Source organism: Zalophus californianus, chromosome 2 (assembly GCF_009762305.2).
Source record: "Zalophus californianus isolate mZalCal1 chromosome 2, mZalCal1.pri.v2, whole genome shotgun sequence".
Taxonomy (NCBI): Eukaryota; Metazoa; Chordata; class Mammalia; order Carnivora; family Otariidae; genus Zalophus; species Zalophus californianus.
The window spans coordinates 55,930,741-55,952,788 of record NC_045596.1 but is presented as its reverse complement, the minus strand read 5'-3'; the positions used below and the strand labels follow the sequence as shown (position 1 = coordinate 55,952,788).

General features: G+C 37.9%; 1 protein-coding gene across 1 annotated transcript; it reads right to left on the bottom strand.

Moving 5' to 3' along the window:
- Positions 1-18,261: 18,261 nt before the first annotated feature.
- On the bottom strand, positions 18,262-20,429 carry CABS1 (calcium binding protein, spermatid associated 1). Its single transcript, XM_027599340.2, has 2 exons — positions 19,046-20,429; positions 18,262-18,409 (listed from the first exon to the last, which is right to left on the bottom strand). The coding sequence occupies exon 1, from the start codon at positions 20,366-20,368 to the stop codon at positions 19,115-19,117; it is 1,254 nt and encodes a 417-aa protein (XP_027455141.2). The 5' UTR covers positions 20,369-20,429; the 3' UTR covers positions 18,262-18,409; positions 19,046-19,114.
- Positions 20,430-22,048: the final 1,619 nt, after the last annotated feature.

The following is a 22,048-nucleotide window of genomic DNA, read 5'->3' as shown; positions in this document are numbered from 1 at the left end:
GCTCAGTTGTTAAGCGTCTGCCTTCGGCTCAGGTCATGATCCCAAGGTCCTGGGATCGAGCCCCGCATCGGGCTCCCTGCTCCGCGGGAAGCCTGCTTCTCCCTCTCCCACTCCCCCTGCTTGTGTTCCCTCTCTCGCTGGGTCTCTCTCTGTCAAATAAATAAGTAAAATCTTAAAAAATAAAAAGAAAAAACTGGATCTCCAATGATGATTATACTAGTTAGAAATTAATAGATATAATCAAAGTCTAAGGAAAATTGATTTAAGTCTTTGAAAATTTAGAAACGATACCATAACAAGGGATCCTCTTTCTGCTTGTCCAGCAATGTCAGCCTTACCTCCGGTTCTGAAGTCTGGAAGCTTGGAGAAAGAGTACAGGTGACCCATGCCTTATAAAGGAATTTTTCTCCCCTCTCCATTATCCTTTCTATTTTGTTCCTATTGCTAAGCAAAATTATTATTATTATTATTATTATTATTATTATTATTATTATTTTAGCATTTGCTTCTGGGCTAATCCAGACTGTTTCCTGAAGCAAAAAATGGAGTGTTATAATCTTCAGAAGTTGACATTTTCCCTTTTCATTTCTCTCAGAAACATCATGGCTAATTAACTGTGCATCAGAAGAACTGAAGACTTGTTCTTTATAATTTAAAGATAATACTCTGAGTCAATTTCTTTCCGTTTTTTCGGATGTTTTCTTACATAACTTGACCTTTTAGTATCAAAGCAGTAATTATTGAAACTTGACTAGAAGCCCTAGGTCTGTGAACGCTTTCATAATTAAGACTGCTGTTCATATTTATTTGCCTTACTGCTGTTTGATAGTGTTGTGGATTCTGAGCTGGCAGAAAGTATTTGAAGATAGTAGCTTCTTTGGTGTTCATCTTTAGCTTTTTAAGATAAAATACTTCATTCCTGAAAGTTAATTTTTGGAGATTATAAAATGAGCTCAACTTTAAATATTAGTAGTTGGAGGGCGGCTGCAAACATTACATTCTTTTTTTTGTCTTTCTGGACATAAAAAGAGAAAAAGGTAGCTAGTGGACCATTTTGACACTACTTAATATGTTAACATGAAGACTAATCTTTAATTAAATTGTCAAATGAGATATATTATGCACCACAGCAATTCTTTTGCTCAGAAGAAACTTACCAGTTATTGAATAATACAAAATGTGAGCATTGTAGTAATTTGATGTTTGCTTTGATGTAAGTTTTACTTCCCCGAAAATGTCCTTCCATCACTAGAAGGATAGGTAAACATCATGTACTTACACATGGAAGGTCTACTGGTGGGTAATGGATTTGTAACACTTTTCTTTCAAGGTAGCAGTTAACAATGGTATGTCTTCTTGGCATTAATTCACCCTGTGATGAAGTTCAAACAAGAACCTCTAGACTTTTTCTCTTAAAGGTGAATTTCAGGGCACTGTACACAGTGTCTCCTTGGTTATGGTTTTTCAGTTTGTTCACATATTGTTTTGTCTTTTTAGGGTAACTAAAATCCAAATCAAGATGAAGACCTAGATCTGTGTGCTTTTACATAGATTATAATTTTGTACATGAAGAGACTGAGACTTGAGAAAATAGCTAGCTCATAGTTTTAAGAACCAGTATTTTAATCCAGATTTATTTATCTTCACACCCTTTTCTTTTATCTGCAGTAAGATATTTTTAAGTATGTGTGACTTTTGTTAAGAAAATTTTTGATTAATTATTATAGTGAATAGGCTGTAGACAGAGAACTATCTTAGGCATTTTTGTGGTAGATTTCCTGGCATAAATTTAGGTGATAAATAATATTTTGACCAAGTTAATATTTATGAACTTCCTTTACTTTTCTTTGTTGTAAATTATATCTAATCCAAAATTCTATAGAATGAGAGAAAATATAAGGATTTCAACTCTTAAGATGCTTGTTCTCATTAAAGAGAGGTAGCCAACTTGGTTAGGGACAACTACCAATTGGGACTGTTACTACAGCTTTCAGATTTTTACATAAAATTTTCATGTTGAAAAGTCTATGTAGTTAAGGCTGTGCTCATTTGATTATCATTCTGGTTAATAGTACAAATGGAATACACTTATATTGCTAATTGATATTGATAATTATTCTTACTGATTCCTGCTCTAGTTTCTTGTCTCTCTGCTTCTTGCTTCCTCTATATCCCCAGTCCAACTTTAACTTTGACACCAAAATAATCTTTCTAAGACACAGTTAATGTATTAGCCCCTTGCTTAAAACTTTTGGTACCTCCCATTTTATACAATAGCATTTCCCAAACTGTGTTATGTAGAGCATTACTTCCTAGAGATATTTACTGGAGCTCCATGAAAGTACAGCTCCATGAACACTTCATATACATATTCTCATATTCACCCCAAAATTTCAGCAATGCATTTTACCCTGAAACTCTTTTTAGCTCCTCTCCTCCTCTCCTAAAAGCCATGAATTCGGGGCACCTGCATGGCTTCAGTTCGTTAAGTGTTTGCCTTCGGCTCAGGTCATGATCTCAGAGTCCTGGGATTAAGCCCCGCATTCCCTGCTCAGCGGGAGGAGTTGCTTCTCCCTCTCCCTCTGTTGCTCCCCCTGTTTGTGCTCTCACTGTCTCTCATTCTCTCTCTCTTTCTCAAATAAATAAAATTTAAAAAAAGCCACAAATTCCTGTGAAACTAGCTTAGGAAATAGGAGCTGTTATGTGAAAAATTTTTTAAATATTTTATTTACTTGGGAGAGAGAGAGAGAGAGAGAGAGAGAGAGAGAGAGAGAGCAAGCATGAGTGGGGAGGGGCAGAGGGAGAGGGAGAAAGAATCTGAAGCAGACTCCACACTGAAAGCAGACTCTGCAGGGAGCAGAGTCCCAAGTGGGGCTCAGTCCCAGGACCATGAGATCATGACCTGAGCTGAAACTAAGAGTTGGAAGCTTAACTGACTGAGCTACCCAGGTGCCCCTGTTATGTGAAATTTTAACTCTAAGTTGGTAACACATGATGTGATGGTTAATTTTATGTTAACTTGCCTTGGTTATGATGCCTAGTTCCTTGTCAAATATTAGTCTATATGTTGCTGTAAAGGTATTTTATAAATGTGATTAGTATTTATGATCAGTTGACTTTAAAGTAAAGCAGATTACCTTTCATAATGTGGATGAGATTCATTTAGTCAGCTGAAGAGCAAAGACTGAAGTTTCCTAAAAAAGAAAGAATTCTGCCTCGAGACTGAAATAGAGAATCCCTATCTGAGTTTCCAGCCTGAAGTCTTGCCTTGTGGATTTTGGACTCAAGATCACAACATCAGTTCTTAACCTGAATTTCTAACCTACCAATCTGTGCTATGGGTTTTGAACTTGCCAGTATCCACAATTACATGAGCCAGTTTCTTAAAATTTTATCTATCTCTATCCATCCATCCATCCATCCATCCATCATTGGTTCTGTTTCTCTGAAGAACTCTAATACACATAGTCTGACACATTTTGATTATTTTTGCTTTTGTGAGGCTATAATATCAATCACAACTTGGTATATCTGTTACCATTCTCTCTCAGATTCTCTTTGCTGTAAACTTATTTCAGTATTATTGGGCACACCAAGTACAGTTGACCCTTAAACAATGTGGGGGTTAGGGGTGCCAGCACCCTGCATAGTCAAAAATCCATGTATAACTTTTGACTCCCTCAAAACTTAACTGCTAATAGCCTACTGCTGAAGTCTTACTGATAACATAAACAGTCGATTAACATATTTTTTATGTTGTATGTATTATATAGTGTATTCTTAAAGTAAGCTAGAGCAAAGAAAATATTAAGGAAATCATAAGGAAGAGAAAATACATTTACAATACTGTACTGTATTTACAAAAAAACCCCACACATGTAAGTGGACCTATGCAGTTCAAACCTGTGTTGTTTAAGGGTCAACTCTATTTTTATGCTTCTGGATTTTTGCCCTTGCCCTTCCTTCCCTCAGCTTGAAACCAGTGATCCCTTCTTGTCCAGGTAAACTCATTTATCTCTAAGCATCCAATTCATATCATCTTTCCTCTGGGAGCATTCATAGCCTAATAAGTGAAATCACCTTTCACTCTTTCATTATTTGAGTGATTTAAAGGATGTTTATTGAGCATCTACTGCGTTCAAAGCGCTCAGAGGTGAGCATTGGATGAGAGATATGATCTCTTCTCTTAGGATGGGGTGATCAGCTCTGTTTACTCAAGACACTCTAGTTTATACCTGTTGTTGTGGGGTAATTATTAATGCTGCTTTCTTTCTGTCTCAAAAGTGTTTTGGTTTTGATGATAAATTATGTGATCTTCTTACTTATCAAAGATACACTGTAGGAAGGAAGACAAACTTTAAGCAGGTGTTGTAGGTTGAATTGTGTCTTTTCCCCACCCCCAAATATGTTGACCTCCTAACTCCCAGAACCCAAGAACATGACTTATTCAGATATGAGTCTTTAACCAAGTTAAAAGGAGGTCATATTGGATTAAGGGTCCTAATCCGGTGACTGGTGTCTTTATAAGTGGGGAGAAATTTGAACATGAAGACACATAAGAGAATATCATGTGATAAGGGAGGCAGAAATTGTAGTGATGTGTCTATAAGCCAAGAGTGTCAAGGATTACTAGCAACCACCAGAAGCTAGAAGAAGCAAGAAAAGATCCTTCCCTTGAACTTTCAGAGAGCAATGGCCTTGCTGACACATTCATTTCAGACTTCTTCAGAACTGTGAGAGAATAAATTTTTTTTGAGGCATCTAGTTTGTGAAGAAATCAATACAATAGGCAACGTGAAAAATTATGTGTGTTACATAAAGCAAGATATTTTGTACAATGAGGCATTACGAGGAGAATATAGAAGCTACATGTTGGAGGAAATAACATTTATGGGATTTTAAGAATGTCTCAGGAAGAGTATAGCATTTTCGGTGATCCCGAGACAAGACATAGTCTGATGCTCTAAAACCAACAGAGGATCTACATGGTTGAGATTTAAGAGCAAAAGTTGACAGTAGCATAGCATAAGGCTGCATAGATAAGCAGTGTCCTGGTTGTGGAGAACCTGACAAATAGCAAAGTGATTTTAGACTTTGTGCTAAAGTTGGTGGAAAGTCACTGGAGCATTTTGGGTATAGAGCTAGAGGTGGCATGATCAATTTGTGCTATAGAATGTTATTTTGCTTGATAAATCTTGGGAAAAAGAAGAGTGGTAAGAATGGAGGCAAGTGGATTCCTGAGGGCCCAGAGGTGAAAACTGTTTTTGTTGCATGTGGGGAAAGAGAGAGAGGGGTGTGAAAGAAGAGGCCCAGTTTCTGGCTTGGACAGCTGTGCAGATGGTGTCTTTTGCTTGAGATAGAGAATATTAGAAGAGAAATTTGAGAGAAGGGGAAATGCCAATTTCAATTTAGATTTCTGTTATCTTTGAAGTGTATGTGAAAAATGCAAAAGAACATACCAATATTGTTGTGGAAATAGACTGCAGACTCAAAATTTAATTCATGTATCATTTATTTGCTTCTAATCTGCAACAGGTAGAATTGGGTAACACACACATATTACATACATACTGGCCCATTCCCCAGTCTTCTTGGTACCTTGTAGTTACTAATGTTCTTTAATGCATCCTTAAGGACAGCATCTCTTTAGGAGAATGGTCTTTCTTTGTGGTCAGGGGTCCTTTTGTTTTATAACTGGTTCTCTCTCTCTCTCATATTGGATCAAGAATTCCTTAAGACATGGAAAAAGAGGTTTATGTCACAGGGTAGGGATAGCTGTTGGTAAGAGTTACAGTGTGCATTGTGAACAGGGGTTACATAAGGACAGAGAGGAACTTTGGACAGAAATGTCTTGTGTCAGAGGAAACTATGGATAGGATTATCTTGTGACTCAGGAGTATCTTTTATCAAATATAATAAAGTATTATAAGTGATATTATTGAGGAATATGTATGGTGAGTGGGGTACACAACAAATTATCATAGCTAGGGGTGGTTAGAGAAGCTAACACTTGAGGTGGGTCTTGAAAGATGGTTAAAAGATGCATGTGAAACTGCAGAGAATTCTAGGGACAGAGAGTATGATGAAGAAAGACACAGGGACTTGAAATTGCTTGGGTTCTTAGTTATTAGGATGCTTCAGTTTTAACCAACAGAAATCTCAACCCCAACTCATTTAACTAGAATGGAAAATGTATTGTCTCAGGTAAATAAGCAGACCAAACTTATTCTGTGAAGGCTTGATATATGATGAGACTAGAACTTCGTTCTTTATATTTCTTGGCTCTTATTTCTTCAGCGTTGGCTTTATATTCAGCAGTGTGTCTCCTTGTGATCCCTAGATGGCTCCAGAAGCTCCTTGCACTACATGCTTCCAGACTGATGTTTCTTCCAGAAACTTATTTTCCACAAATATGTCCTCTTTGCTCTGATTGGTTTATGTGCTTATCCTTGAATGATTGTGGCAAGGTGTATGGGACACGGAGTAACTAGCTCATTGCTGGAGTTGGGGGTGGGGTCTGTCTCACTTTAAACATGCGTGAAAGGGAAAGAGTTGTAAAACAAAGAAAATCAGCAGGTATTACAAAGAAAATTTTATGGCAGGCAGAGGTTAAAAGCTAGGTAAAAAACAGATGTCACTCACATTAATTCCTCTCATTTCTTCATTTATAAACATTTGCTGAGATCTCCTATCTACTAGATACTCTTTAGCTCAGTAGTCATGGATCCCAGCTCTCAGGGGAGTGTACATTTAGTACTTTGTATCGATAGAGTGTAGTGTGTGAAAGGAGGGCAGAAGTAAAGGTGGGTTGGGGAAAAATGTGGGCAGAGGAAAAAACATGGAGAGGCTTGTGTGCCTTGCTGAAGAGTTTGGGCTTTATCACAAGACAGTAAGGAGCAAGTAAAGGGCTTGAGAAGAAAGATAAGGACTTAGCGGCCTAATTAATTGGTGGGAAAGAGGACCAGAGGTGGATTGCAAGTTACAGGGTTGCAGGCAGGCTTAAAGAATGGAGTGGCAGTGGAAATAGAGAAAGGAGGAGGGTTATAAGTTGAGAATGATCCATTGTTGAACAATTCACACAAAGCTGTGTGACGCTGAACTTGGGCTTTAGAGTCATACAGAGCTGGAGAGCTAAGCTTTGCCACATACTGGCTTGGTTATCTTGGTCCAGTGGCTTTTCTCAGTTTTTACTTTGGTCATCAGTAAAGTGAGACTATCCCAAATATCCACCCACTGTATGCCCCACACTCCTTTCTAGGGTCATCACCATTTAGCACATTTGGGAATATAGACTGTTTCACATCCGTTCCTTAATTCAATATCTTAGCTGTTTCTCCTCAGGTCCACTCATTCCTTTACTCAGGAATCACATATTAAAGACCTTGTTTCTTTGATATGTTTGGTGAAATTTCAGGGTAAGGAGATACTTTACTATGAAGTTGCACAATTTAAAATTGATTATTAGGCATCCATTCTTTGAAAAGTCTGATGTCCACTGGCCACAATCTCACTGGCCCTGTTTTTATTTTATTTTTTGTTTTTTAATTGAAGTATAGTTGACATACCATGCTGGGCACTCTTCTTTCTGGACTCTAGCCAGTTGCCCAGGTGTTGTGTTTCTCCTATCTTTGTCCAGCCTTATCTGTAAATTTCCCATTATCTTGTGTTAATAAAGCACATTATCTGTTTTAATTAAGATTTTATTTACTTACTTGAGAGAGAGAGAGCAAGCAAGAGAGCACAAGTGGGGGAAAGGCAGAGGGAGAGGGAGAAGCTGACTCCCCGCTGAGCAGGGAGCCCATTGTGGGGCTCAATCCCAGGACCCCGGGATCATGACCTGAGCAGAAGGTGATGCTTAACCGACTGAGCCACCCAGGAGCCCCAAGCACATTATATTTTAATTGCTTTCATTGTTGTAGTCCAGTTTATGCCTCAGGGCCTCTTATCTCTCAAAGGGGACTATCACACTATTTTCTAAACAAAGTCCCTGAAAAGAACTATGGTTACAGTTTATAAAATAATAATGCTATTCAGCCTGCCACCTATCTCAGTACTAAGGTTTTTTTTTTTATTTTATTTTATTATGTTATGTTAATCACCATACATTACAATCATTAGTTTTTGATGTAGTGTTCCATGATTCATTGTTTGCATATAACACCCAGTACTCCATTCAATAAGTGCCCTCTTTAATACCCATCACCAGGCTAACCCATCCCCCCACCCCCTCCCCTCTAGAACCCTCAGTTTGTTTCTCAGAGTCCATAGTCTCTCATGGTTCATCTCTTCCTCTGATTCCCCCCTTCATTTTTCCCTTCCTACTATCTTTTTTTTTTTATAAATATAATGTATTATTTGTTTCAGAGGTACAGGTCTGTGATTCATCAGTCTTACACAATTCACAGCACTCACCATAGTACATACCCTCCCCAATGTCTATCACACAGTCACTTCATCCGTCCCACACCCCACCACTCGAGCAACCCTCAGTTTGTTTCCTGAGATTGAGAATTCCTCATATGAGTGAGGTCATATGATACATGTCTTTCTCTGATTGACTTATTTCCCTTAGCATGGTACCCAGTGGTTCCATCCACGTCGTTGCAAATGGCAAGATTTCATTCCTTTTGATGGCTGCATAATATTCCGTTGTATATATATGCCCACATCTTCTTTATCCATTCATCTGTCGATGGACATCTTGACTCTTTCCACAGTTTGGCTATTGTGGACATTGCTGCTATAAACACTGGGGTGCACGTGCCTGTTCAGATCACTACATTTGTATCTTTGGGGTACATACCCAGTAGTGCAATTGCTGGGTCATAGGGTAGCTCTATTTTCAACTTTTCAATCTCCATACTGTTTTCCAGAGCGGCTGTACCAGCTTGCATTCCCACCAACAGTGTAGGAGGGTTCCCCTTTCTCCACATCCTTGCCAACATCTGTCCTTTCCTGACTTGTCAATTTTAGCCATTCTGACTGGTGTGAGGTGGTATCTCATTGAGGTTTTGATTTGGATTTCCCTAAAGCTGAGCGATGTTGAGCACTTTTTCATGTGTCTGTTGGCCATTTGGATGTCTTCTTTGGAAAAATGTCTGTTCATGTCTTCTGCCCATTTCTTGATTGGATCAGTTGGGTGTTGAGTTTAAGAAGTTCTTTATAGATTTTGGATACTAGCCCTTTATCTGATATGTCATTTGCAAATATCTTCTCCCATTCTCTTGGTTGTCTTTGGTTTTGTGGACTGTTTCCTTTGCTGTGCAAAAGCTTTATATCTTGATGAAGTCCCAATAGTTCATTTTTGCCCTTGCTTCCTTGCCTTTGGTGATGTTTCTAAGAAGAAGTTGCTGCGGCTGAGGTCCAAGAGGTTGCTGCCAGTGTTCTCCTTTAGGATGTTGATGGACTCCTGTCTCACGTTTAGGTCTTTCATCCATTTTGAGTCTATTTTTGTGTGTGGTGTAAGGAAATGGTCCAGTTTCATTCTTCTGCATGTGGCTGTCCAATTTTCCCAACACCACTTGTTGAAGAGACTGTCTTTTTTCCATTGGACATTCTTTCCTGCTTTGTTGAAGATTAGTTGGCCATAGAGTTGAGGGTCCATTTCTGGGCTCTCTATTCTGTTCTATTGATCTATGTGTCTGTTTTTGTGCCAGTAGCATACTGTCTTGATAATGACAGCTTTGTAATAGAGCTTGAAGTCCAGAATTGTGATGCCACCAGCTTTGCTTTTTTTCAACATTTCTCTGGCTATTCGGGGTCTTTTCTGGTTCCATACAAATTTTAGGATTATTTGTTCCATTTCTTTGAAAAAAGTGGATGGTATTTTGATGGGGATTGCATTGAATGTGTAGATTGCTCTAGGTAGCATTGACATCTTCACATATTTGTTCTTCCAATCCATGAGTATGGAACGTTTTTCCATTTCTTTGTCTTCCTCAATTTCTTTCATGAGTATTTTATAGTTTTCTGAGCACAGATTCTTTGCCTCTTTGGTTAGATTTATTCCTAGGTATCTTATGGCTTTGGGTGCAATTGTAAATGGGATCGACTCCTTAATTTCTCTTTCTTCTGTCTTGTTGTTGGTGTATATAAATGCAAATGATTTCTGTGCATTGATTTTTTTTTTTATCCTGCCACTTTACTGAATTCCTGTATGAGTTCTAGCAGTTTTGGGGTGGAGTCTTTTGGGTTTTTCACATAAAGTATCATATCATCTGCAAAGAGTGAGAGTTTGACTTTTTTGCCAATTTGGATGCCTTTTATTTCTTTGTCTTGTCTGATTGCTGTGGCTAGGACTTCTAATATGATGCTGAATAGCAGTACTGATAGTGGACATCCCTGCTGTGTTCCTGACCTTAGGGGAAAGCTCTCAGTTTTTCCCTCAGCTCAGAAAGCTCTCATTTTTTCCCTTTCACTGAGAATGATATTCGCTGTGGGTTTTTTATAGATGGCTCTTATGATATTGAGGTATGTACCCTCTATCCTTACACTCTGAAGAGTTTTAATAAAGAAAGGATGCTGTATTTTGTCAAATGTTTTTCTGCATCTATTGAGAGGATCACATGGTTCTTGTTCTTTCTTTTATTAATGTATTGTATCACATTGATTTGTGGATGTTGAACCAACCCTGCAGCCCAGGAATAAATCCCACTTGGTAATGGTGAATAATCCTTTTATTGTACTGTTGGATCCTATTGGCTAGTATTTTGGTGAGGAATTTTGCATCCATGTTAATCAAGGATATTGGTCTGTAATACTCCTTTTTGATGGGGTCTTTGTCTGATTTTGGGATCAAGGTAATGCGGGCCTCATAAAATGAGCTTGGAAGTTTTCCTTGCATTTCTATTTTTTGGAACAGTTTCAGAAGAATAAGTATTAAATCTTCTCTAAATGTTTGGTAAAATTCCCCTGGGAAGCCATCTGGCCCTGGGCTCTTGTTTGTTGGGAGATTTTTGATGACTGCTTCAATTTTCTTAGTGGTTATAGGTCTGTTCAGGTTTTCTATTTCTTCCTGGTTCAGTTTTGGTAGTTGATACATCTCTAGGAATGCATCCATTTCTTCCAGGTTATCTAATTTGCTGGCATAGAGTTGCTCCTAATATGTTCTTAGAATTGTTTGTATTTCTTTGGTGTTGGATGTGATCTTTCCTCTTTCATTCATGATTTTGTTTATTTGGGTCATTTCTCTTTTCTTTTTGATAAGTCTGGCCAGGGTTTTATCAATCTTAATTCTTTCAAAGAACCAACTCCTAATTTCGTTGATCTGTTCTACTGTTCTTTTGGTTTCTATTTCATTGATTTCTGCTCTGATCTTTATTATTTCTCTTCTCCTGCTGGGTTTAGGCTTTATTTGCTGTTCTTTCTCCAGCTCCTTTAGGTGTAGGGTTAGGTTGTGCATTTGAGACCTTTCTTGTTTCTTGAGAAAGGCTTGTATTGCTATATACTTTCCTCTCAGGACTGCCTTTGCTGCATCTCAAAGATTTTGAACAGTAGTGTTTTCATTTTCATTGGTTTCCATGAATTTTTTAAATTCTTCTTTAATTTCCTGGTTGACCCAATCAGTCTTTAGTAGGATGCTCTTTAGCCTCCATGTATTTGAGTTCTTTCTGACTTTCCTCTTGTGATTGAGTTCTAGTTTCAAAGCATTGTGGTCCAAAAATATGCAGGGAATGATCCCAATCTTTTGGTACCGGTTGAGACCTGAGTTGTGACCCAGGATGTGATCTATTTTGGAGAATGTTCCATGGGCACTAGAGAAGAATGTGTATTCTGTTGCTTTGGGATGGAATGTTCTGAATATATCTGTGAAGTCCATTTGGTCCAGTGTGTCATTTAAAGTCTTTATTTCCTTGTTGATCTTTTGCTTAGATGATCTGTCCACTTCAATGAGGGGGTTGTTAAAGTCCCCCACTATTATTGTATTGTTGTTGATGTGTTTCTTTGCTTTTGTTATTAATTGGCTTATATAATTGGCTGCTCCCATGTTAGGGGCATAGATATTTACAATTGTTAGATCTTCTTGTTGGATAGACCCTTTAAGTAGGATATAGTGTCCTTCCGCATCTCTTATTATAGTCTTTGGTTTAAAATCTAATTTTTCTGATATAAGGATTGCCACCCCAGCTTTCTTTTGGTGTCCTTTAGCATGGTAAATTGTTTTCCACCCCCTCACTTTCAATCTTGAGATGTCTTTGGGTCTAAAATGAGTCTCTTGCAGACAGCATATCGATGGGTCTTGTTTTTTTATCCAATCTGATAGCCTGTGTCTTTTGATTGGGGTATTTAGTCCATTTACATTCAGGGTAACTATTGAAAAATATGAATTGCCATTGTATTGCCTATAAGGTGACTGTTACTGTATATTGTCTCTGTTCCTTTCTGGTCTATGTTACTTTTAGTCTCTCTCTTTGCTTAGAGGACCCCTTTCAATATTTCTTGTAGGGCTGGTTTCGTGTTTGCAAATTCCTTTAGTTTTTGTTTGTCCTGGAAGCTTTTTATCTCTCCTTCTATTTTCAGTGACAGTCTAGCTGGATATAGTATTCTTGGCTGCATACTTTCTCATTTAGTCCCCTAAATTGATCATGCCAGTCCTTTCTGGCCTGCCAGGTCTCTGTGGATAGGTCTGTTGCCAATCTAACGTTTCTACTATTGTTGGTTACAGACCTCTTGTCCTGAGCTGCTTTCAGGATTTTCTCTTTGACTCTGAGACTCATAAGTTTTACTATTAGATGTTGGGGTGTTGACCTATTTTTATTGATTTTGAGAGGGGTTCTCTGTGCCTCCTGGATTTTGATGCCCATTCCCTTCCCCAAATTAGGGAAGTTCTCTGCTATAATTTGCTTCAATATACCTTCTGCCCATGTCTTTTTCTTCTTCTTCTGGGATCCCTATTATTCTAATATTGTTTCATCTTATGATATCACTTATCTCTCGTATTCTGCCCTCGTGATCCAGTATTTTTTTATCTCTCTTTCTCTCAGCCTCTTTATTCTCCATCATCTGGTCTTCTATATCACTAATTTTCTCTTTTGCCTTATTTATCCTAGCAGTTAGAGCCTCCATTTTTGATTGCACCTCATTAATAGCCTTTTTGATTTCGACTTGGTTAGATTTTAGTTCTTTTATTTCTCCAGAAAGGGTTTCTCTAATAACTTCCATGCTTTTCTCAAGCCCAGCTGGTATCTTTAAAATCGTCATTCTGAACTCTAGTTCCAACATCGTACTAATGTCTGTATTGATTAGGTCCCTGGCAGTTGGTACTGCCTCTTTTTTTTTTTTTTAGGTGAATTTTTCCATCTTGTCATTTGCCAGAGGAGAACAGATGAATGAAAGAACAAAATGCTAACAGGGTAACAATGACCCCAGAAAAATATACACCACACAAATCAGAAGAGTCTTGAAACCAGGGGAAAAGAAAGGGAAAGAAAGAAAAAAGAAAGAAAAAAGAAAGAAAAAAAAGAAAAAGAAAAAGAAAAAAAGAATATGATCAAATATGATCAGGCTGGTGAATAGATTTTGCCACACACTAGATTTTTGGTGTATTTTGGTCTGTTAGAAGAAACTGCGTACCAAAATTTTTTTTTTAAAGATTTTATTTATTTATTTGAGAGACAGAGAATGAGAGAGAGAGAGCACATGAGAGGGGGGAGGGTCAGAGGGCAAAGCAGACTCCCTGCTGAGCAGAGAGCCCGATGTGGGACTCGATCCGGGGACTCCAGGATCATGACCTGAGCCGAAGGCAGTTGCTTAACCAACTGAGCCACCCAGGCACCCGCGTACCAAAATTTTAAAGAAAGAAAAACTTATATTTGTACAAAAATAAGGGTGAAGTCAATGAAGGGTTAGAATATGACTGTAAAGATGAAAATTATAAAAGATTTCATAAAAGGAATTGATAAGATAAGAAGTTGGTTGAAGAAAGAGAGAAGAGAACTTAAAAAAAAAGAGAGAATGTGATCAGGCAGGAGACTAAAACAAAGCCATACGCTAGAGATTTTGGTCTGTTAGAAGAAACTGTATCCCAAAATTTCAGAGAGAGAATAACTTATATCTATACCAAATATAAGGTTAACTACAATGAAGGGATAGAATATGACTCTAAAAATGAAAAATAAAAAAAGATTTTTTATTAAAAGAGGGGTTGATAAAGTTGGTTGAAAAAGGGAAAAAGAAAAATTCAAAAAAAAATAGAAAAAGAAAATTAAAAAAAATTACCTTTGAAAGACTAAAGAATCAGGGGGAAAAAAAGCCATGAATTCTATGTGCTATATTCCCCTAGTGCTGGTGTTCTGCCATTCTCATTGATCGGTAAACTTGGTCTTGGCTGGCTGTTCTTGCTGGTCTTCTGGGGGAGGGGCCTGTTGCAGTGGTTCCCAAATGTCTTTGCTGGAGGTGGAATTGCCCCACCCTTGCCCGGTCTGGGCTAAGTAATCTGCTCGAGTTTGTTCTCGGGAGCTTTTGTTCCCTGCAAGCTTTCCGTACAGCTTTGGAGGATGAGAGTGAAAATGGTGGGCTCCCAATCTCTGCCTGGAGGAGCCGAGAAATTGGGACCCCACTCCTCAGGGAACCCCCAGAGAGAAGCAGTCAGTCCCTCCTGTCTCCCTGGTCTCTGGCCGCTCTCTGTGCTCACCTGGCCTGTGACCGAGCATGTCTATCTCTGCACCCCACCCCGTGTGGAGTCTCCAAACCCAGCAGATCCCTGTGGTGCACTCCTGCGCCGCTCCTCCTGGGGCGTCTCCCTGGATCTGGAAGAGCAGTGGCTCGACTGTGCCGTGGATCACAATTTATGGCAACCCCAAGCTGACAGCCTGCTCCTCGGGTCTGTGTCTGCAGCTGGCTTCCCCGCTCTGATACCTGGGAGCTCTGCTGCACTCAGGCACCCCCGGTCTTTCTGTGACCCCGAGGGTCCTGAGACCACACTGCCTCAGTGAGGGTTCCACCTCCCGGTTAGCCACTGGAGCGACGTCCCTCAGCGGAACTGACTTCTAAAATTTCCGATTTTGTGCTCCACTGCTCTGTCACTTGCTGGTAGGCTGATGGAGACCCCCTTCCCGGCCACCTATCTTCCCAAATATCGCCTCAGATTCACTTCTCCACACATCCTACCTTCCAGAAAGTGGTCGCTTTCCTGTTCAGAGAGTTGCTGCTATTCTTTTTTTGGATCTCCTGTTGAGTTCGTAGGTATTCAGAATGGTTTGATCCCTGTCTAGCTGAATTCCTGGGACCAGGCGAAATTTAGGTCTCCTACTCCTCTGCCATCTTGCTCCTCCTCCCAGTACTAAGGTTGTTTTGAGGACAAAATTATTAAAACCTTTTAATAGCTTTCAACAAGCACCACGTGATTTTTCTTGCCTACTTTTTCAGTTTCAACTTGAGTTATTTTTCAACCAATGACTTGCCCCATCACACAGTCTGTTCATTTCCTTGAGAAACTTGGGCCATTTCTAGTCTCAGGCTTTGGGCATATGTGTCTTCAATTTTTAACAGTTTTCAATCTTTAGCTTAAATCTCAGTTTTCTCAGAGACAACTTTCCTGGATTTAAATTTGTGTGATGCCTACAGCTATAATCTCCTATTATTTTTGTTTGTAAGACCCATCACAATCTGTAGTTGGCATTGCTTTGTGTGGATTTATTTGAGATTTGTTTAATATTTATCTTTTCCAGTGGATTAATTTCTGTGATGGCAGGGGCTGCTTCATTTGGTTCTCACTACAGCATCTTTAAGAGGCTTCTGAGGTGCTTGGAACGTAGTAGGTAGACAATAAATATTTTATTACTGAAAACCGAATAAAATACTTAGTGTCTGACACAAAGGAAAATATTAAATACTAGCTAATATTTTTTATTAGGTGTAGAAAGATATAGGTTGGCTCTCCAATTTTTTGGCTGATAGTGTTGACAATCATTCAGCCCCTTGGTGTCCACTTTATATTCTGGATCTTACGCATTTACAAATGAATGAAAACATAGAGAATGAAAATCACCTGCATTTCCTTCCTAGAAATAATGACTTCTAAGGTATTGTTATATGTATTTATCTTTTTATGTGTATGTCATACATATCACTGTGTAAATTTCATTTAGGAGTTTAGTGTGATTTTCCTCTTTTTCCCCTATGTGATTAAGTTCTCTTTGGGGCACCTGGCTGGCTCAGTTGGTAGAGCACGTGACTCTTGATTTTAGGGTCGTGAGTTCAAGTCCCACATTGGGTGTGGAGATGAATGAATGAATGCTCTTTTACAGACCATTTTAAAAAATGCATCTGTTGCTTTGTATGGGTATACAGAAATGTAACCAATTCCATGTCACTAGGATTGTAGATTACTTTTAGTGTTGCTCTTTTACAAAGGTAAAAGAATCACATGAATGCCTTTGGCAACACCTTTTTTATTCTCTTCTGTAAAACTGTGAGAGCCAGTGAAGCATAGTGATTAGGAGAGCATGAGCTCTGCAGGAAGACTTCATGGTTGGAGGCCTTCTTTACTACATATAGTAACTATGAGGCCTGGGCATGTTACATAGATTTCCTGACTTAGTTTCTTTATCTGTAAAATGGGTATAATATTGTTCTTCCTTACAGGATTGTCATGAAAAGCAAATGTTATTCTAAATGTGAACACAACCAAGTCTGTAATAATTGTTAGCTACTTTCATGATCTCTAATTCTTAAGAAAATTCTTAGTTGCAAAATAGGCTAAAAACTAAGTATTTTTTAAAAATTTTTTATTGTTATGTTAATCACCATATATTGCATCATTAGTTTTTGATGTAGTGTTCCATGATTCATTGTTTGTGTATAACACTCAGTGCTCCACGCAGAATGTGCCCTCTTTAATACCCAACACCAGGCTAACCCATCCCCCATCCCCCTTCCCCTCTAGAACCCTGTTTGTTTTTCAGAGTCCATCGTCTCTCATGGTTTGTCTCCCCCTCTGATTTCCTCCCCTTCATTCTTCCCCTTCTGCTGTCTTATTTTTTTTTCCTTAACATATGTTGTATTATTTATTTCAGAGGTACAGATCTGTGATTCAACAGTCTTGCACAATTCACAGCACTCACCATAGCACATACCCTCCCCAATGTCTATTACCCAGCCACCCCAACCCTCCCACCCCCCACCCACTCCAGCAATCCTCAGTTTGTTTCCTGAGATTAAGAATTCATCATATCAGTGAGGTCATATGATACATGTCTTTCTCTGATTGACTTATTTCCCACAGCATAACACCCTCCAGTTGCATCCACATTGTTGCAAATGGCAAGATCTCATTCCTTTTGATGGCTGCATAATATTCCATTGTATATATATACCACATCTTCTTTATCCATTCATCTGTCGATGGACATCTTGGCTCTTTCCAACAGTTTGACTATTGTGGACATTGCTGCTATAAACATGGGGTGCGTGATCAAATATGATCAGGCTGGTGCATAGATCAGTGCCAAACAGTAGATTTTGAGTGTATTTTGGTCTGTTAGAAGAAAGCGCTTCCCTAAATTTTAAAGAAAGAAAAACATATATGTACAAAAATAAGGGTTAATATGATGAAGGAATGAAATATCACTGTAAAGATGAAAATTATAAAAGATTTTATAAAAGGAATTGGTAAGATCAGAAGTTGAAAAAAGAAGGAAGAGGATTAAAAAAAAAGGGAGAGAATGTGATCAGGCAGGAGACTAGAACAAAGCCATACTCTAGAGATTTAGGGTGTATTTTGATCTGTTAGAAGAAACTCTATCTCAAAATTTTGAAGAGAGAACAACTTATATATATATATATATATATATATATATATATATATATATATGTATATATATATATATATGGCAAAAATAAGGGTAACTACTATGAAGGGATAGAATATGACTCTAAAAATGAAAAAGAAAAATGTTTTTTAAAAAAGGGATTGATAAGATGTTGGTTGAAAAAGGGAAAAGGAAAAATTAAAAAAAAAGACAGTTAAAAAAATTAACTTTGAAAGACTAAAGAATCATGGTGAAAAGCCATGAATTCTATGTGCAGTATTCCCCTAGCGCTGGAGTTTAAATATGAGTATTTATATTATTGGTAAGGATTCTAGTCAACAGTAGGTTATTAATGGCTTAGTTTTGGGGGACTCAAAGTTACAGGTAGATTTTTGACTGGTAGGGGATCAGCTCTCCTTATCCCCATGTTGTTCAAGGGTCAACTGTACTTATATTTCTTCTAATTTAAGAATTCTGTACTAGAATATCAAACACATTTACACACAGTAAATCAGTTGCTGTGAAAAGATTTATTGAAGAAAAATCAGCAGAATGAAAACAGACCCATTTTAAAAGTCTGTGTCAGGAAAGAATGAAGATTCATGTCCTTGAATTGCTAACCAAAAGCATAAGAAGAGTGCGATATCAGTGCTTAAGACCTGAAAAAAATTGACAAAAATTTAGGAAAGAAATTTTACAGAAAGAAAGTTAAATTGATTAATATGTTTGTACACAATACTGTTTTTGACAGATTTACATGTTTATAAAATATCACTCTGCCTAGTTTGCATCCAACATAAGCCAGGAACTCTGTAATATTTCTTACATTTTTTACATGTGGATGCTAAACAATTACTGAATACTCTTAATTCTATTGCAATTAAAAGGAGGATTGCAACTATATTTTTTAATAGAAGAAAATCATTGGTTGCATGAAAAAATCTGTTTAGAATTAGCATTTCAGAACTTTTAATACTACAATTTTTTTGAGATATGGTAATTCAATTCTCATCTCTTCAACTCACACTAAAATTTGCTATCAAGGGTTAACTAAAATGACATACATCATTAAATGTAGCAGGAAATGAGCTTTCTTTATTGCTCTCTCTCTCTACAGATCCCTGAAAGCTGGGATTAAAGATTTTATATTAAGGTAAATAGTTGGATAATAATTGAATTAAACTTTCTGATACTAGAGGAACTCTTGTATACTGAATTTTTAAGTTTCCATAAATACATTCTACTGCATGACTTCTATTGTTAAGCATCCACATTTTTCTGAGTCTAATACTTGCCTTAAATGTTCACATTCTTTACTTTATTAAGATTTTTTGCTTGCTGGACAAACTTCTTAGTTGTTAAAACTAGCTGTCTAGGCTGTTGCTCAATTCTCTGTGGCATCTGTTTTGCTGCTTTGAAATCAGGAACTCATCTGGTTCTTCTTTCGGTAGCTTAAAGACACTCATTTCAGTTGTAAAAGCATCTTCCTCATTGTTTAGGGTATCTGGATCGGGGGTGGTTTCTGAAAGTGGCTCACTGTCCTTAATTACAGATTCCATTGTATTGTTTTCAGATAGATCTTCTTTTGTCAGAGCAGATGAATTTTCCGTGAGATTCTTAGCTACTGATGTTGGGACTACAAAGTCATATCTGGATTCAACAGCAGTGAGCAAAACATCGTTCTCTGCTTCATTTGTGGTATCTTTCTCCATCCAAACATTGACTTCATCCATAGACTTTTCATCGGTTAGCAGAATATCTTCTGCATTATCTTTGTCTCTTTCGACAGTGGTAGTGAGTTCAAACACAGTGATGAACTTTTCCTCATCTGAGTCTGTTAGTTTAGGCACAGCATTGGGGTCATCCTCTGGAAGACTTAAGTCAGTTTCAGTTATTTTCTCTTCTGTAAGGGCAGTTTTGTCTGGAATAGTGAAGTTTTTTTCAGTAGCAGGAGAGATTTCAGCCTCAGGTACAGACGAGTTGGTGATCTGGACGGCCTCATCAGCAGTGACATTGGATTTAACTGAGGAACTGTAATTGTTAACATCAGGTTCATCCTTCTTAGCTGGAAGGGTGGGAGTGCCTGCAATGCTGGCGGTGCCTTCCTTTAATGTGCCAGAGACTTCAGAAGTTATTGAGACATCTTTGTTCCCTGGGTCAGTGGTATCCAAGAGAATATCTTCTTTTGCCATGCTAGTGGAAAAATCTATTAAAGAAACAGTAGCACCTAGTGATGAAATATTACCAATTTTCACTGGGATTAAATTTTCGGTAATAGAGTCATTAGCCATGGTGTTTGTTGCGCCTGTCAGAGTAGTAATTTCTTTCTCCAGATGGGTTGATGACTTAATAATATGGGACTCAACATCATCTTCTGATTTTACTTTTTCCTTTGGAGATGTAAGCTTGTTGGCTGTTGTTGAAAAATCACTTTCTAGTGTATAGTCATTTATTGAAGTAATGTGCTCTCCTTCTGAAGTGATGGTTGTTTCTGATTTAGGAATAGTGTTGTCAGCCCCAAAGAAAATGGTTGCTTCAGTTGTTTTACTGCTTTCTGTTGGAGGATGAGAATAAATTTTTGGCAAACCATCTTCAGCCATGGGACAAAATGGCACCATGCACACTCACCGGTCTTTCCCTGGGCCCAGTGGTATCCCTAGGCAGGAGAGTTATGTTCATTATAGTGATTGAAGCATTGGTCATCATGGTGATTGTTGCATCAACCATAGGGCCAATGGCAGTGGCTCTCCTTGAAGGTTGTTTCTGTGCTCTGATTGGGCATCTAGTTTCAAAAGTATTGATATTAGATGAAAAGACAATAGGATCCTCTCTGATCATGAAATCAACATTCACAGCTGGATTTATCGTGTTTTTCTTTATAAGGGATCTACCTTCCATTATGGAGCTAGGGTCACTTGAAACAGACATAGCAGTGTCAGCCAGGTACTTTGTGGGTTTAGTGTCAGTGGGGAAAACTCCGGGAGTCATGAGATTATCAGCATTAGCTTCAAGTTGTCTGTCTTTCAAGTAAGTTAAAAATGTCTTTTTGAGGTGAAGTGTCTTCTCTTGAGACTTATGGTATTTAAGTGTATAAAAAACAATGGCAGCTTTGGCAATGAAGGTAGCTACAGAAGGTAATTAGGTAGCAAGGATTTCTGTTAGTTTTCTTCTTCAGAGAGTGAATTCTTACTTTTTCAGTAAGGATAACAAGTTACTGGCCTTTTAGGGTTTTTGTAGTTAGCATCTTCATTGCAATTCTTACTTTTTCTTGAATTAACATGCTTAACAATGAGAGTGTCAGGTTTTGTAGATTTAATTTCTTTAGGAATATTTTTCTGTAGAGAGTGTTAGTTCAACCGAATGCCAGGGAGTTGGCATTATATGTCAGAATTCACCCAGAAACAAAATTGAAGTATGGAATAACTGTATTAACCTTAAGAATTATATCCTCAATTTCAGAGGGAGTGTTTTCTATAATTATATTAGTTATACCAGCCATCATCATTTTGTTATCATTCTTAATGTTTAGCTACTTAGATGAAAGGAGATTGTAGCCTGGTGTTAATATTTGCCCAGTGTCATTAGAAGAAAGAATTTTCATACTCAGACACAACTAAACCTGAAAAAGGGCAGCAGCATCAGCCAGAGCAATGATTTCCATCCCAAGGGCAAATGCTTTTCTTCATTAGATATGGACTCAACCTCCAAGTTTACAGTGTCTTTTTTAAATTGATTGACCTGGTATAGATATATCACCATTCTCTGTAGAATTATGATAGGTTTAAGATGGGCATTTTTCATTTTAAAGATATGCACAGCTTCTCCAGAAATATTTTTGCTTCAAGGAGATGTCACTATGAGGGTCCCAAAATGTTTATTGACATGGGAAATGCTGTCAGTATCAGGGACAGGGAGGAAAGTCTTAAGTTAGTGACAAGCACAGGTTATTTCTAAATCATTTCCAGTGGCAGTAAAGGAAATCACGACGTAAATCCATTCTCTTGGTTGCCTAACTCAACGGGAGGTTTTTTAACCCCTACATTTTTTCCTCATCATCTAGAGTTTGTGAGACTTAATTCAGGATAAGGCATGCTATAAACAGAAGACTTGGTGTCCTTTTGGGGGGAATTCTTTTTTGTGTACAAAAAGGGATAAAAAAGGTGGAAGTGTTAGCTGTATAATTGCTAGAAGTCAGCTTGGAGTACTTGGTATATGTTATATTGAATAGAATTAGAATAAGGAGCAAAATATTCGTTTTTATGAGCATTTAATTTCTGGTTAGAAATGTTAGGTGAGAG

What these genes read in the sequence shown, in the direction of transcription:
- CABS1 (XM_027599340.2), bottom strand. Translation starts at nt 20,368, where the DNA reads ATGGTGCCATTTTGTCCCATGGCTGAAGATGGTTTGCCAAAAATTTAT.